This window comes from Camelina sativa, chromosome 6, assembly GCF_030686135.1.
Source record: "Camelina sativa cultivar CO46 ecotype springtype chromosome 6, ASM3068613v1".
NCBI classification, from domain to species: domain Eukaryota; kingdom Viridiplantae; phylum Streptophyta; class Magnoliopsida; order Brassicales; family Brassicaceae; genus Camelina; species Camelina sativa.
The window spans coordinates 11,798,169-11,813,930 of record NC_141885.1 but is presented as its reverse complement, the minus strand read 5'-3'; the positions used below and the strand labels follow the sequence as shown (position 1 = coordinate 11,813,930).

Sequence of the window (15,762 nt, the reverse complement as noted above, 5' to 3'; positions counted from 1 at the left end):
TTTGTGATTGTCTTGTTTCATTCCTGTTTCATTTCCATTGCATTCACTTTGTTTTCTGTTCATTACTTGTCTTGCATTAGCTCATCAGCATAGTGTCTACTTCTGTTCTAGTTTCATTATAGCTTTAATTTGTCTGTTCTGTTTGCATTTAGTATCTTGTTCTAGTTGTTTTTACTTTCTGCATTTCATACCTCATTATAGGATTGTTAGTGACAAACAATCTTTACAATTGGCTTGACTTAGACTCATATGCACATCTTGATTGTTCACAAACACTCAGATTGGATTGACACCTCTTATACTACAATTGCATAAGGGGAATTGAAACACCCTGACTTCTATTCATTCCATACATCATCATTCCATACATCATTCATTCACCACACCACAAAGAAAGTCAGTTTCAGTTATTCAAAACCAAATTCTTTTTTTTTTAGAAAAACATAATAGTGATTGTGAGAGAATTTCAATACATTTTTGTAAGGAAAATCCTATTTTGAAAATTCCACCTTGGAGAATGGTTTTGTAGGATTGGTTTAAAAAAAAAACAAATTATGATTTTGCTATAAAAACAAATTCTGGGCTCTCTCCCTCTATCTGATATATCTCTTCTTCTCTCTCGTTTACAGAGGTAATAGTGATTGTGACCAAATTCATTCACGGTGGAGTGTTGCTCTGTTTTGGTGTGAGAAAACAGAGTAACGTGACCAAATTCATTCACCACTTTGTAATCAACGTATGTACGTAGTTAATGGTTGCTTACAAATTTTTTTGTTTCTTTTGTATGGCTTTAGTTTCCAAGCTACAATGGGAGATATAGAAGATGTGAAAGCTAAAGGTCAATATAAACAATGGTCTAAACCGGAACACAAGTTGTTTGTACCTTTCAATTTAAATCTTTGAGTTTATGCTATTCAGATTAAATTGCCAAAAATCTTTTTGCTATGTTATATTTTTGTTTATGGATTTGAGAATCTTCTTAAAAATCCATTCAAGTCTCACCAAATCTCATCAAATCACAATTTTTTTTTTTCAAAAATAGAAAATAATAACAAATCCACCAAAGTACCTTAAAAACTCACTGAAAATCTCCTAAAATCCAAAAATTCATAAATCCTCCAAAATTCTATTGTGAATACACCCCCTAAGTGTGCTCCCCATTTAATAGTATAGATTACTAGTATTAGTTTACAAATGCAAATTCCCTTCTTTTTTTTTTATTCAGAAAAACTTAATTAAAAAACAAAAAAAACACTGAATACTCTCAGTCTCGGTAAAGAGAGATGTGCTAAGAAATAAACTTTTTTTTTCTTTGGCAAAAAACAAATACACTTGTTAATTAATCAAATTCTCTCTCTCTTTTTTTTTATCGGTTTTTTGTAGTAAGATAATACTAGGTACGAACCCATGCGTGATTGATTTTAAAAATTATGTTTATTTGTAATATATTATGTACACCTAGAATTACATTTATAGATATATAATTATTTGTTAAATTATTTATTGTCCATTGGTCAATGCTTGCCTTGATTCTGGTCTTCTGATCTTGAGGGCAGGGAAAGGGAATGTCGTCAGGATTGTTCCGCCTTTGATTATCTCGGAGGACGAAATCGAACGTGCGGTTGAGATTATCTTCCACAATTTAACTGCGCTTGATTAAAGATTGAGGTCGAGAGCACAAGAACAAATATATGTTTATAGACTTTGGTGCGTCTTTTAAAAAATCTTTACTTTAAGCTCAAGTCTACCAATAAACCTGCCTCACGATAAACGGAAACAAACTTGGTGGATTACATAATCTCTGACTACTTTTGTCATCTACATAAAATTGGAGCACTTATGTATGGTGTCCTATGCCCAAAATATCTAACCTGGCCGGTTCTTGACAACTATGTGTATAGATTGTTTGCCTTTGCCTAGAAATTATGAAGATTTTGCGTGCGTTGTCACCACTGATTCGGAATCAAATAGAAGTACCGATTATGATGATAGTTCATCTGACGAAACTATAACAACCATTGACTGCTAATGTAATGGGTGGACTTCGACATGCAGGGTTACTGAATAACGGTAATTTAAGATAAATGATGATGATAAGGTAGTGAAAGATAATTGCAGCACAGTCATGTTTCTTTAATAAGATACAAAGTTACATACATATATATGTAGCTAAATACTGCAAAAATCAAACCCAATTATACATATTATTATGGAATGTTTAACATTCATTCAAGTTACCATCTACCAACGCCAACACACTCAAAGTCTACCAGTACCAATACACTGCATGTTTCCGTCTTTGAAACCTCTCTTATATTTTAACATGAAACAAGGCGCTACTATATAGATTTACAAACACTTGGTGCAGAGTTACTTATATATGGTACATAGTTCTTACAAGGTCACCCAGGCCCATTCTTCTTTTTATAGATTCTTCAACTTATTTCAAGTGCAATTGGTGTCGTAGCTTGCAAGACCTAGTAGTTCTGGTCCCTCCAATCTCAGGTTGTTCTCAAAGCTGTACCAATGGGGCAGATTTGCGTTAGAAAACAAGCTTGTGGTAAGGGACAAATGTTGTTGGTCATAAAAGAACTTACTTTTGCATAGGAATGTGTTCAAAAGGTCCTTCTACTGGTATTGTTCCACACAAATCATTGCTTGATACATCACTGACAAAGAAAGCATATTTATTAATTCAACTGAACAAAAAGACTCAAAGCCTTAGTGGCAAACAGAAGTGGTAGTACAGTGCTGGAGTAACTGAACTTACACAACTTTGAGGCTTGAAACAGCGGTGAGCTCTCTAGGAATTGGACCGGTTAATTGGTTTTCGTTAAGCCGCCTGTCATGTAGAACAATTTTACTTAGAAAAATTCATAGCACAAAGAGAGAAAAGCAAAAGAAGAAAAGAGATATATAAAAATCATGATTAGTACAAGTAACACTTGCCTACTTACTAATGTATACAACAACGACAAATAAAAAAAAACTTACAGAAAGACGAGTGACTTCAATTTCACCAAAGAAGACGGTATCTTCCCGGTGAGATTGTTGCTGTACAGATCCAAACTGATCAAACTCTTCAGATTCCCAAGTTCAAAAGGTATAGTTCCTTGAATCTCGTTTTTGTAGAGTTCACTGTATGAATCAGAGCCAGAGGAGAAACAGTTGTTAATATACAATTATCTAATCACATAATTGGGAACTAACTTTTGCATCAGTAAAAAGTTAAGTCTTTCAGAGAGTGGTGAGATTGCATACAGATATTGTAAATGTTGAAGCTTCCCAAGTTCAGGTACAAGATGTCCAGATAAGTTTGAGTTCCCCAAATCCCTGCCAACAACAAGGATAAAACTTTGAGAACATACTAAAGAATCGTTATATTCCAATCTAAATAGGCAACAATAACATCACTGAACTGAAGTTAAAACAAAACAAATATCATGTCTTTACTCATTTATGAATCTTAAAGAATCAAACTTAAACACTAGCAGAAGCCAAAATCCAAAGGCAACAAAACAGAGAGTAATGCTCCCAAAAAACTAAAATAAAATTTTCAAATCAAGATTATAGTGGTTGATTTCTCAATTTATATCCTTTAATCTAGAATAAGGTTATAGTACTTGTAATCTATACTAAATGGTTAGCTTCCACAAGGAATGAACTCAAGAATCATCGAATCAAAGGTGAGCTAGATAGATAGAGGGAGAGAGAGGGGGAGAGAGGATGTTACAGTCGAGTGACTTGGTTGTGTTGATTACAAGTGACATGAAACCAAGTACAAGGATTAACAAGAGTTGGATCCCAGCTCTGAAGAACATGGTCTGGATCTGACAAGCTCTGTCGAAGAGCGTGAAGAGCGTCGCCTTCGGAGTTTGCTTCCGTTAGGCCAAGTAAAGCTAAGGTTAGGGAGATCAGAGAAGCTGCTAAGAAGAAGAGCTCCCATCGACTGTTTCTCGTAGACATCGGGAGACAAAATTAGGGTTTCGTGATCTCTGTCTGACTTATTCAAACCCTTTTTACAAGTTCTCTCTCTCTCTCTCTCTCTCTCTGGTATGAAGGAGAATAAAAGAACAGTGGCTTTTGGTCTGAAATGTACCTTCTTCTTTTTTTCTTAATGAGTTTTTGTTTTGTCTTTTTTTTTTTTTTTTCATTTTTTAAAGGGAGGTTTACTAGAATAGGACATTAATTGTGGTTTATTACTAGTTTGGAGTGTAGGGAGGTTTGATTTTTAATGGCAAAATCGCCCTTGGAATCATGTGTTAGGAAAAAAGAAATTATGAAACATGCCATCGTCATTAAAATACAAATAGGAAAGAGAGTGTTAAAACGAAGCTCTTTTTGGAGGGAAAATGTACTGCCAATTCATAAATCTACCACCATAGTGACGATAGAGTTAGATGAAATTGGTAAAGTTAGTGAATAGATTTATGAATTTTCTTTGAGTAATGTGATAGGTTGAAGTAGAGTGGCGGTAGAGATATAGTTATACGAGAGAGTTAAAACACTGGTAGAGTTACGTGGGAGAGATATAAATAGTTATGGTAGAGTTAGTAAAATTCATAGAGTTATGTGGTAGATTAAGTATCCGCCGTAGACTTAACTTTAGTGGTGGTAGAGTAACTAAGAAAAAGATTCTTAGAGTTATGGGTGAAATAGAGATATGCGATAGAGTTAATTGTAGTGGTGGTAGAGTAAGAAGCTAGAATTGAGTTATATGGCAGAGTAATAATTAGTGCCAGCAGAGTTATTGTTGATGATAGAGTTATTGTTGGGAATAGAGTTTTTGAATTATGTTGTGGTAGAGTTAACGCTTACTAAAATAGCTTAAAATTCGTAGACTTAGGGTTTTGTATGGTGATAGAGTTAGTAATTGGTAGTAGATTTAAGAAATTTAAGTCAACATTAGAAAAACAATTTTTAGGTTAAATGAGATTACCTAAATGGTGAAAAGACAAAATTGTCCTAAACAAAGAGTTACCTAAATTTTTACTTTGTTGAATATGTATATGTCGGTACAGTGCTGATGGAGATCACGACTTAAGGATGGGCTAAGAGAGTTAGCTCATACTTATCTAGTTATTTTCATGATCTAAAAACAAACCATGTTGCTTTCATTTGTCTGGTTGGTATGTACATGTTATAATAAAGTTTGAGGCAATTGAGTTGTCAGTTTATAAATGCGATCAAGCCAATTGGATATATGCACAATAAAGCTAATGGTGGTATGAAGCCACTAAAAGAGTCGATGAAGAGCAAAGTGATAATTTCATAAATTTCAAAACAAGACAATATCCAACGAAGGTTGTTTTAATTTGTATTTATCCAAACATAAAGATAGAGGTATACAATAAGACTATATAATTCACTGGAGAATGTAGACAAGAAAAGCTTCAATCTCAGGCTTGGAAAGATCTTGATACAAAGCTACAGTTAGTATAATCGGTCTTTAGCAAACGAATAATAGCAGGTACGTTCATGGTTTATGGCTAAAGACCCCAAGCATCTTGTGAAATGTTTGATACAAACGGTTGCCAAGCATCCTAGAAATGTTTGATACAAAGCTTCTATGATGCAATTCTCCTTATTGCCAAGCATCCTAGAAATGTTTTGAAGCTGAGAAATTCTCCATTCGCAGCTCTTTGTTCTGCCAGTGTTGAAGTTGGTTCTGAGCTCATCTACAACCAAAACATGAAACTTTAAAACAAGAACCTACATTTCAAAAACATGAAGTTGTATTCATGGGGTTGCAGTTGCTTGCTTCTAGCTTTACCAATCACAACCTAGCCATACATGCTAGATGGTTTAGAAAGCAACAAGATGAAAGCAAAATAGAAACTTGTAACACTCAAGGAGGAGCAAAGACGTAATGGTTCTCTCTTGCTCTGTCATATTTGTCCGACCATATGTCGTTTTCAGTCCATTCATCGTAGATAAAATAACATAGAAGATTTGAATCCGGATCAATTCAATAATCCAAATAAATCAATCATGAATTCAGATAAGAGGATTTTGTTTAAAGAAACGAGATACGAATCGAGAGGAAAGAGGATCAAGACCTTGACACCATCGACGGAAAGGAAACAGCTGAGGATACACCCTTTGAGACCGGTGCCGAGAACGATAACCTCATACTCTTCATCCATGGCTGATTCTAAAGGTTCGTAGAGCATAAGAGAGAAAGAGATCGGACAGAGATTGATCGCCGTTGGAGAAGGGGAGAGAATTTTTGGGGCAGCACCGACGCAAAGCCAACAAATTCCAAGAACAAAACTTTTCAGATCAACCTTGAAAGCAACCGGAACAAATAACAAGTCACCACCACTCCCAATCCAACGAGAACAGAACGGCGGAACCAGATTGTCGAGAAGATAGAACGAGATCGGGAAAATGAATTATTTTAGTTTTTCTAATCCAAAAATAATTCTTAATGGCACTTATGTAAATACAAGATTATAAAAATGGTTTAAGGTCTTTTGGCAACAAATTAATACTACTCTCGTAAATGAAAGAAAACAGGTACTAATCTAGTAATAAACCACCATTTATGTATTAGTATAGTAATTCTTTCTTTTTTTAAATGTTAGAATTGGAATCCTCATAAATAATCATCATTCTGATTTCTGATTTTCCTCAGTGTTCAAATTTTTAAAATTTTGAAATTATTTGTGGGGGAAAAACATATAAATAAATTTAATAGATTTGCAGCATTTTAGAAAAATATTATTATACGATAGTGTCATGTATTTTTGATAAATTAAATTAATAATTTAAAACCAAAAGACTTTATATCAATTTTTGTCAATATTTTAAAGAGAACATAAATATTGATTTAAATTTTCAAACTAAATGGTCAAATTCAAATACGTTACTTTCTCTTGGTCAAAACAGAAGACTTTGACTTCCACTTATAAATTACAGTAACTAGATAACTAATTAACTAGTCTTACTAATCACAAAAGATGCTCTATTTAGTAGTATTTGATTAAACATTTAAAAGTTTCTTTTTCAGGTCAATTTCTCGTAATAGAAAACCTAAAAAATGAGCTAAAAATAATACTAACTCATCTTTAGAGCTTTAAATTTTATATGTTCCTTTCATAATCATTTTTAACTTTGTATTTTATTATATTTGTCAAAAAAAAATTGTATTTTATTATACTGATACTAAAATTTGAAGCTTAAGTATAAAATTAGTTGGAGGTTCAGGGCCATGCCTATGGGTAAGAAAAAAGGCATTTGCCTCAGGCCCCCAAACTATATAGTTTTTGTGTGTGTTTTTGGAACCTCAATTCTGGAAAATATAGTGTATCATTATGGTTTTGAGAGTCCTTTTATTTCCTAAACAACCCATGTATGACTCATTTGAATATATTTATTTATAAAAATATACAAAAAGGAAAACAAAACCTTAAATTGTGAAAGACCGAGTAAGGTCGTGAAACAGAAGGAAAAAAGATTAAGAGAAGTTGGTGAAATAGTTTATTGAGAAAGAAGAACGATTATGTTTAAGGTTTTTTAGATATATTTTTTTTTTTGAAAAATTTATAGTTTTGAATTTTTGATATTTATTTTCTTATACTTTTGAATTTTAATATTTATTTATTTTTTCATAAAATATATTAAAATAACTTCTAATGTTAAATTCACCTTAAGCCCCGATAGACATGGCGGCACTGTAGAGGTCGCCCAAAAAACAAAAAAGTATAAAATTAGTTGGGCTTTGTATATATTGTACAGAGATCTTATTAGTTGTTTTTTTGGTGATGAACATTTGCGACTAGCTATATTTTAATTCATGCTTCAGGTCTCTAATGCAATCACTTCTTAGATAACATGACGTTGTTTAGGAATTAGGATGTTTGATAAACTAAAAACTCATAGCTAACTTTCTCAACACATTGCGGTTCTTAGTCTTTCTTTCATATTTTGTAATCGATATGTCTGCTTATCTTTCTGCTTTTACAATGTTAAGACAAGATAATTGCTAATCGTTAATGTCATGCATACATATAAGATTATTTTTTTTATTGAGTAAATTCGTTTACTCACACACCTGAAATTGGATGTGTAAGTATGTTTTTAAGGAGTTATAATTATGCCGCAAGTATCAGTGTAGTAAATTTAGTAAAAGTAGAATTTGGGATTTACCCTGAGTTTTAAGAAAACCAAAAAAACAGCAACTTTGAGAAAAAATAATAAATATTACTAAAGGTAAACTGAGATAATTGAAAAAAAACAATAACTACACTTAGAAAATTAAAAACATGGATCATTTTAAACAATTATTTTATTAAAATATAGATTAATTAGGAATAGGTAGAGGGAATATTAATTTTAATATTGAAATTGTATTTAGATTTTCATTAAATGATTGTTTATTATACAAATAAGTTGATGAATGGTGGAAAAAATAGTTTTATAATATTGATATAAACAATATAAATATATAACTATAGTATCTATATAGGTTGGTTTATTTGATCAGTGATCACTTTCGTCTTATTTCTCATCATTGCTCAGAAAGAGTCGTTATTTGTGAACCACAAAAGAATAACGTACGTTAAGAACGTGAAGACTGAAGACCAAAACAGCTGGAAGTTATGAAGACGGCCATGTGGTTGCTTATCTAGTTTGGTAAGAGAACGGTGGCTTCATTAATTACAATCTATACCTAAAGTTTTATATCTTCATATAGTCACAGTATTTGTAACTACATGTATTTATGGAAAAAAAACTCTTGCTATTATGGAAAATCATTTAGTAGTAATATACTCCTATATGTCAGACTATTTGTCTTGTTTTCATATTCGCATAACATGTGCTCTCTCATTAATGCTTTCAAACGCTTTTCGACGCATCAACTACATGCACTATAAGGTCGGTAAACACATGAAGATTGAAAGTTTTATATAGGCGTTAAATCGATCTACATTTTCTCAGCGATTGTTATGGTTTGTGATGGCTTTCAATTTCAAAGTACTAACACATGATTTCTTCGACTGATTTGATCTGGCTACAACTGCTCATTCTTTATACCGCAACATATTAATAAGAATTTGATGCAATTTAAAGAAAACTTTTTTTTTTTGGTGTGTTTTTTTCTTATATTAATAATACAGAAACTTTTTAATATAGAAAGAATAAGAGAGGTAGGTGGTAGTTATAAACACGCATTAATGGCAACTAACTAAATCCTTTAATATAGCTTTGTTTCCGCTCACAAGATTTATATTCACAATTCTTTTCATCTCTCATACCGGCCAACGCAAAGAAACAATGTCGAACGTTGTAGTAATCGCTCTTGTTCTCGTCGCAGCATCGGTAACAGGACATGTGTCAGCACAAATGGATATGTCTCCATCTTCAGGACCATCGGGAGCACCAGACTGCATGACGAACCTAATGAACATGACGGGCTGTCTCTCTTACGTTATGGCCGGAGAAGGCGGAGGTGCGGCCAAACCGGACAAGACTTGTTGTCCTGCGCTAGCGGGGCTAGTGGAGAGCTCGCCGCAATGCTTATGTTACCTCCTCTCCGGAGACATGGCGGCTCAGTTGGGAGTCCAGATTGACAAGGCAAAGGCTCTCAAGCTTCCCGGAGTTTGCGGCGTTGTCACTCCTGATCCTTCACTCTGTTCTTGTACGTATATATCTCCACCTTCGTTCTACTTTTTCTTTTAATCATGGAAGTTGTTAATTATGTTAATACTCTCGCATGCAAATATAGTTATTATGAAGACTATACTAATGAATATTCATGACCGGCAAAAGGAAAAAATAACTCAAATGTCTAAGAAGTTAGTTTATATGATGAGTCTACTAGGAGATAAAAATTGAAAGAAAAATTTGACAAATTTTTAGTGATTTTAATTTCAAAAGCATGAAATGTTGTGCTAGCTCTATATATTGTGTTATTTTATTTACTATTATTTCCAAAAGTATGAAAATAAAATGTGCATTGTATATGTTAATGGATATGTGATTTTAGGTTCTTAGTTTTTCTTTGTGAAATTCTACATAAATTGAGAAATGAAAATAAAACTATATATATGGTTACTCATTCATACCAACACAAAGGTCTTAAGAATGGCTGAAATAATTCCGATATAGTATGAATTTTTTTTTTAATTGTCTTACTAATGTTCGGATTTTTAAAAACTAATAAATAATAAAAATTGTGATCTAACTTTACTACTCAACTACTCGCACATTCAGTACTATTGTCGGTTGCCCAAAAAAGTATCACATGTTTTCTTCTTCTTTCTGTCCTATTTTATTTTCTCTTCCTTCATGTTAAAAGTTACTGAATTACAAATTTAGCCCACAGCTTTACAAACCATCTACTATATATGAGATCAGAATTCTTATGACAAAAAATTCTTAACTATTGATACGTGACTCAGAAATGATTTTAGTTCTAATAAAGTTTATGTTGTTAACAGTATTTGGAGTTCCTGTGGGAGCACCTGTAGCTATGGGCAACGAGGGAGCCTCCCCAACCTTTGCTCCAGGTCCAATGTCAGGTAAATGATCTTACCCTTTATATTTTGCTTCTACATTGTATCGTGGTTTGGTTTTGGTTTATTCCGGATTCGTTTTTCTTGGTTTGGTTTGGTTGGGTACTTTTGTTGTCCATTCCCTAATCGATATTGAATATTGGATAGGTTCAACGGGATCACCTGGTGGATTAGCGCCGGGTCCTGCTTTCCGAACAAGCGATGCACCAAGCATTGCAACGTATTCTCTTTTTCTCAATCTTGTAATTTTCCCATTAGCATTTGTGTTTCATACCTATTGCTGATTTCACTCTCTTCCAACCAACAACACCATTATTAATATTGTCTATTTTCTTTAAAGAGTGATATATGGTTGCTTTTGTAGGTCTTGAATTTATTACTTTTGTGTATCCACGGATTATTATTTTCTTCATTCATCATATTGAATAAAGATTGGGATTTCTTCCTTTTTTTTTTTTTTTTTTTTTGCTAAAGTGCAAATATTCATATAAAATGAAAAAGTTGGTTTACAAAGAGATCAACCATGTGATTGGTTTCTTGGCAAAGAAAGTGGAAAACAAGAAAGCAAATACATTCCTTAAGATAATAGAGTCATTGTAGCCAAGCTTGCATAAGCTTTTTGAAACGCTTGTTGAGTTGGCGTGCAGTGATGGAATTTCTGATCTCACGATCGATGGCTTTAAAGATTGCAGAAGGTAGCATGTGGGTCTGATTGTGGTGCAGGTTGTTCCGTTGTCTCCATATTGCGTAGATGACCGACTGGCAAACCAGTTTGCGCAGGGTAGACGGTGATCTTTCAGTGCCGTGATTCATCCATGAGACCAATTGTTGCCATGAGCCCAAACTGGTGGAAGGCAGGTCCAGTTTCCTACTTGTAGAGTTCCAAAGGAAACGAGCGAAGTCACAAGAAAGGAACATGTGCTCTCGAGATTCTGGATGGTTGGAGCAGAGCCCGCATGTAGTGTTGATGCCCATTCCCCACCTGACCAATCTTGTCTTTTTAGGGAGGCGATCCAGATTGGCAATCCACATATGAAAAGCATGCTTTGGCGTTGCCCCTTTGAACCAAACAGTCTGGTGCTAGTTGACGATCTCTGCTCTCGGTCTTAGAGCCTCCCAGGTTCGTGAAGACGAAAAGCCGTTACACTTCTTATCCACCATCCATATATATGAATCCGACCTTAGAGAATCAATCGGCTTGCCTATGGTGGTTAGGTGGACATGGAGTTGGAGGGCCTGTTCAGAACGTGGGTCAACAATCTTCCATCCTGCAACATCACAAGCATCTGCTAATGTGGCTTTGAGAGGGATCCTTAAGTCTCTGGGCCCTTGATCACCTATATATTTGATTAGAGGACCAAAGGGCGTCCAGTTGTCAAACCAGAAACTTGCTATCCTTCCATTACCGAGGTTGCACATGATGAATCTTTCAGCCAAGGTTCTCAGTCTGAGGAGACACTTCCAGTTCCAAGAGTTTGAAACTGTTTCTGACTGATCCTAGAAGCTTGTTACCTTGCTAAAGTTGTGGAACTTATGCCAAGCGACCCACAAGGAGTCATTTCCAGAGAAGAGGAGCCATAACATTCGAAGACATAAAGTTCTATTCCATGTAGCATACCTTCTTAGACTGAGTCCTCCTTCAGCTCTAGGTAGGCAAACCTGTGACCAAGCAATCTTCGCAATACCTTTCTTATCTGTTTTGCCCGACCATAGGAAACGAGAACAGAGAGACTCAATTTGCCTGATACATCCCAACGGAAGGATGAAAGTGGAGATCCAGAAGTTACCGAGGCCTGAGATTTTAGAAGTAATCAACTGCACTCTACCAGCGAAGGAAAGTGATCTGGTTGCCCACGAGTTGAATTTGGCCTTGAGTTTCTCGATTAGAGGTGCGTACTCTGCAACTTTTAGCTTCCTGCTCATCAAAGGCAATCCCAAGTATCTGATAGGTAATGATCCAGGCGTGAAACCGTAACTTGCCAGAGCATTGGCTTCAACTTGAGTCAGGCCCACATGAAAGAGTTGAGTTTTTCCTCTGTTCATGTGAAGGCCAGACCACCCTGCAAAGTCCTCCAAAGTTTCATAGATACCATGCAAGGATGAGCTGTCTCCATCAAAGAAGATCATCACGTCGTCGGCAAACATTAAGTGGGAGATTTCCACTTCTGAGGTTCTAGGATGATAAGAGATGTAACCGGAAGTGTACCTTGATCTGAGCAGACCCAAGAACACCTCCATGGCAAGCATGAAGAGATATAGTGACATTGCATCACCTTGTCTCAGACCCTTTGTGCTCTTGAAAAAATCTCTTGTGTGGCCGTTTACTGTGACTGAGAAACTGGCAGTGGTTAAACATTCCTGGATCCATCCAATGATTTTTTCAGAAAAAATTTACAGCTCTGAGGGTAGATATAATGAAATCCCATCTAATTGAATCAAAAGCCTTTCTCAGGTCAACTTTCAGCATTGCACTAGGGGGTGTCGTTTCCTTGTGATAACCATGTATGATCTCAGTGGCGAGTAATACATTCTCCAACAATAAGCGACCTGGCATGAAAGCAGATTGGGCATTGCTTATTACCAAAGGCAAGATGGTCTTGAGTCGTCCAGCCAATAACTTTGAAATGACTTTGTAAACTGTATTTAGACAAGAGATTGGCCGAAAATCTGAAACAGTAGAGACATGTAGGGAGAACCATTTGAGGCAGACCAGCGAGAGGAAGTCTGGATCATTCAAAAGAAAGTTGAAGAATCTGAATGGCTTCTTTGACTTAGGTGCTGTAGACTGAAAACTTATCCCACATGAGGCATGATCAGAAAAACTTGGTTCACCAAATAAACCAAGTGAAGATGGGAAGGTGGTGGACCATTGATCTTTAACAAGGATGTGGTCCAGTTTTTTAGCAACTGGAGCACTATTTCTCTTATTCCACCAGGTGAAGGTGGAACCTCTAAAGTTAAGATCAGTCAGGGAAGCATTTAAAAGTACCCCCCTAAAGAGTCTTGTGGGCCTGTCCGCTGAAGAGCCATCGTGTAAGGAGTGTTCCTATGGGTGTAGTAACTGATTGAAGTCACCAAGTACAGCCCAAGCCTTACCACTCATCCTTGTATCAGAAGATAAACTCACCAACTCATCCCATAGAGTATGCCTAGACGGTTTGTCATTTGAAGCATAGACAAAGGAGACTACTATTATATTCGATCTCTTCGGAAGCTGAACTTCACAGCTGACCATTTAAAGAGATTTATTTATAACCGAAACTTTGACGCTAGGATGCCAAAGGATCCAGATCTTCCCTATATCGGAGAAGTCGTAGTTATTATCAAAATGCCAGCCAGGCAACAAGGCGTTGATAAACTTCTGTTGCTTAGGTTGTTTTACATGCGTCTCCACGAGACTGCCAAAAAGTGGTTGATGGCGTCTAAACCATTTCTTAAATCCGCGTCTATGAGAGGACTTATTGAATCCTCTGACATTCCAACAAAAATGTCTAATGACATGATGGTGTCTACTGACATTAATTTTTTTGGGTTTTGGGGCCTTTGCCCCTCGCACTTCGTTATTTTCTCTGAGTCAACACTTCCGTGAACTTCTCTTCATCCTCCAAATCGATGTCCTCTGCTTCAGAGTGTGAGGAAGGAACATCAGAGGAGTCAGCTTCCTCCTCAGAGATAGGAGCACTCGCCACCTTCTGTGGCTCTATTCGATTGTCTATCGAGGCAAATACAGCTTTGCTAGTGCTGGCTCCATCCTTGGATCGATTTACCATCACCCAGTCACCCTCCTTTGTCACGAGCTTAGGGGTTCTAGATCTCCTCCTTCTTTGTTTTTTCTTCTCTTCCAAAGGTTTATTCCTCGGGCAATCCTCATCAGAGTGGATTGTCGAGTTGCATCCTTTACACCGTACCGGCACTGCACGACACTTCCTTAGGCTATGCCCGACTTCTTTGCAATGTGCACACACCGGAGGCATCCATGGGCTTAATACCTCTATACATCTGATGTCCCCAGAGTCGAATTGGATGTTGACAGCTTCTGGCAAAGGCTTACGGGAGTCAATGATTGTGAACACATTTGCAACCTCCAGATTGGCTTTGTTTGTCGTATTAGGATGCAAGAACTTGGGATCGCCGACCACACTAGCGATGCGCTCCAGTCCATCATCATTAAAGAATTGGAAAGGAACATTTCTGAGCTCGAGCCACATGGGAGCTGTTTTGAGCTCAGGTTTAACTGGAACAACTCCAAGCTCCCACTTAGCGACAAACATCGTTTGTCCTTCAATTTGCCATAACCTCTGATTTCAAGACTCGATTCCTTGTCTGGACGTTGGGAATCCGGAACAAAAAGGCATTGCCTTCCATTTTGGAAACGTAATATCCCTGTAATGCTTGCTCCATATCTCATTAAAAATGGTGTGGATTGTAACTTGGGCTGGAGGATCATAGTAGAATTGTCCTAGGATTAACGATTCCCAGGATTTCTTGTGCTTCTCTATCACCGAATCTGGGATTTTCACACACGACTCACCAGATGGTAGGGTAAAGGCATCGCCTTTTCTTGCAACCTTTTAGTATTAACTTTGAAGAGGTCACACCAGGTGTCATCTTCGGCGGTGGGATTAGGCTTGTTTTCTACTGGGTTTGCTGCAACAACCTTGACGGGTGCAGCTTGCGCAGATGGGGATAATGGGATATGAGGAGCGGAAGGGGTTGATGGAGCTGAATTAGGTACCACTGTAGCCACTTGCGTCACATCGACCGCTCCGGGAGACACCAGATCTGAAGTAGATCTCAAATCTTCTTGTGGAGTTATGGCTGAACTTGTCTCGGGGACAGGAACATGGGTAACCAGAGCCGAGGTGGGGTCAACGGGAGTCGTATTCGGAGACTGGAGCTTCGCCGCTGAGTTAACCAAGACTCGAGAGGAGGGTTGAGAATCGCTTATGGGTGGGGACGACTTCGTACCCGAGAGACCTTTATTTCGCTTCTGCTTCCCCATGGGTAGGGGAGAGCTCGACGCCGTAGAGGAGGAGAGGAGTCGGCGCCGTTGGAGACGCCAGAGATTTGCTGTGAAAGAAACCACCTTTTCGACTTTTTGGTGTTTACCTTTCCAAAATCAAAACTGGAATGGTATTTCTTCTTATATAACCGACTATGATTAACAAAACCAAGTTATATTCTAAGAAACCTCTAATTGTTATGTGAATTTTTAAAAGCACATATCTACTAACCATGGAAT

At 36.5% G+C, this 15,762-nt stretch overlaps 2 protein-coding genes and 1 long non-coding RNA gene across 3 annotated transcripts; 1 reads left to right on the top strand and 2 right to left on the bottom strand.

Moving 5' to 3' along the window:
• Positions 1-2,183: 2,183 nt before the first annotated feature.
• On the bottom strand, positions 2,184-4,202 carry LOC104790651 (leucine-rich repeat protein 2). Its single transcript, XM_010516430.2, has 6 exons — positions 3,734-4,202; positions 3,262-3,333; positions 2,995-3,138; positions 2,771-2,842; positions 2,598-2,669; positions 2,184-2,518 (listed from the first exon to the last, which is right to left on the bottom strand). Exons 1-6 carry the CDS (start codon positions 3,964-3,966, stop codon positions 2,446-2,448), a joined length of 666 nt encoding a protein of 221 aa, XP_010514732.1. The 5' UTR covers positions 3,967-4,202; the 3' UTR covers positions 2,184-2,445.
• Positions 4,203-5,249: 1,047 nt separating this feature from the next.
• Positions 5,250-6,517, bottom strand: LOC104790650 (uncharacterized). The gene is made up of 2 exons (XR_768722.3): positions 6,060-6,517; positions 5,250-5,678 (listed from the first exon to the last, which is right to left on the bottom strand). It is a non-coding gene; the product is annotated as an uncharacterized LOC104790650 (long non-coding RNA).
• Positions 6,518-8,715: 2,198 nt separating this feature from the next.
• Positions 8,716-10,967, top strand: LOC109131910 (non-specific lipid transfer protein GPI-anchored 2). The gene is made up of 3 exons (XM_087452903.1): positions 8,716-9,643; positions 10,446-10,526; positions 10,668-10,967. The coding sequence occupies exons 1-3, from the start codon at positions 9,280-9,282 to the stop codon at positions 10,802-10,804; spliced, it is 582 nt and encodes a 193-aa protein (XP_087309029.1). The 5' UTR covers positions 8,716-9,279; the 3' UTR covers positions 10,805-10,967.
• The last annotated feature ends 4,795 nt before the right edge of the window (positions 10,968-15,762 follow it).

Bases quoted from the DNA above. Each gene is read 5' to 3' on its own strand.
- LOC104790651 (XM_010516430.2), bottom strand. From the start codon at position 3,966: ATGTCTACGAGAAACAGTCGATGGGAGCTCTTCTTCTTAGCAGCTTCT. The intron at 3,334-3,733 runs GTAACATCCTCT...TGTTGTTGGCAG, and splicing joins CACAACCAAGTCACTCGACT to GGATTTGGGGAACTCAAACT. The intron at 3,139-3,261 runs GTATGCAATCTC...TGATTCATACAG, and splicing joins CTTCAACATTTACAATATCT to TGAACTCTACAAAAACGAGA.
- LOC109131910 (XM_087452903.1), top strand. From the start codon at position 9,280: ATGTCGAACGTTGTAGTAATCGCTCTTGTTCTCGTCGCAGCATCGGTA. The intron at 9,644-10,445 runs GTACGTATATAT...TGTTGTTAACAG, and splicing joins TGATCCTTCACTCTGTTCTT to TATTTGGAGTTCCTGTGGGA. The intron at 10,527-10,667 runs GTAAATGATCTT...AATATTGGATAG, and splicing joins TGCTCCAGGTCCAATGTCAG to GTTCAACGGGATCACCTGGT.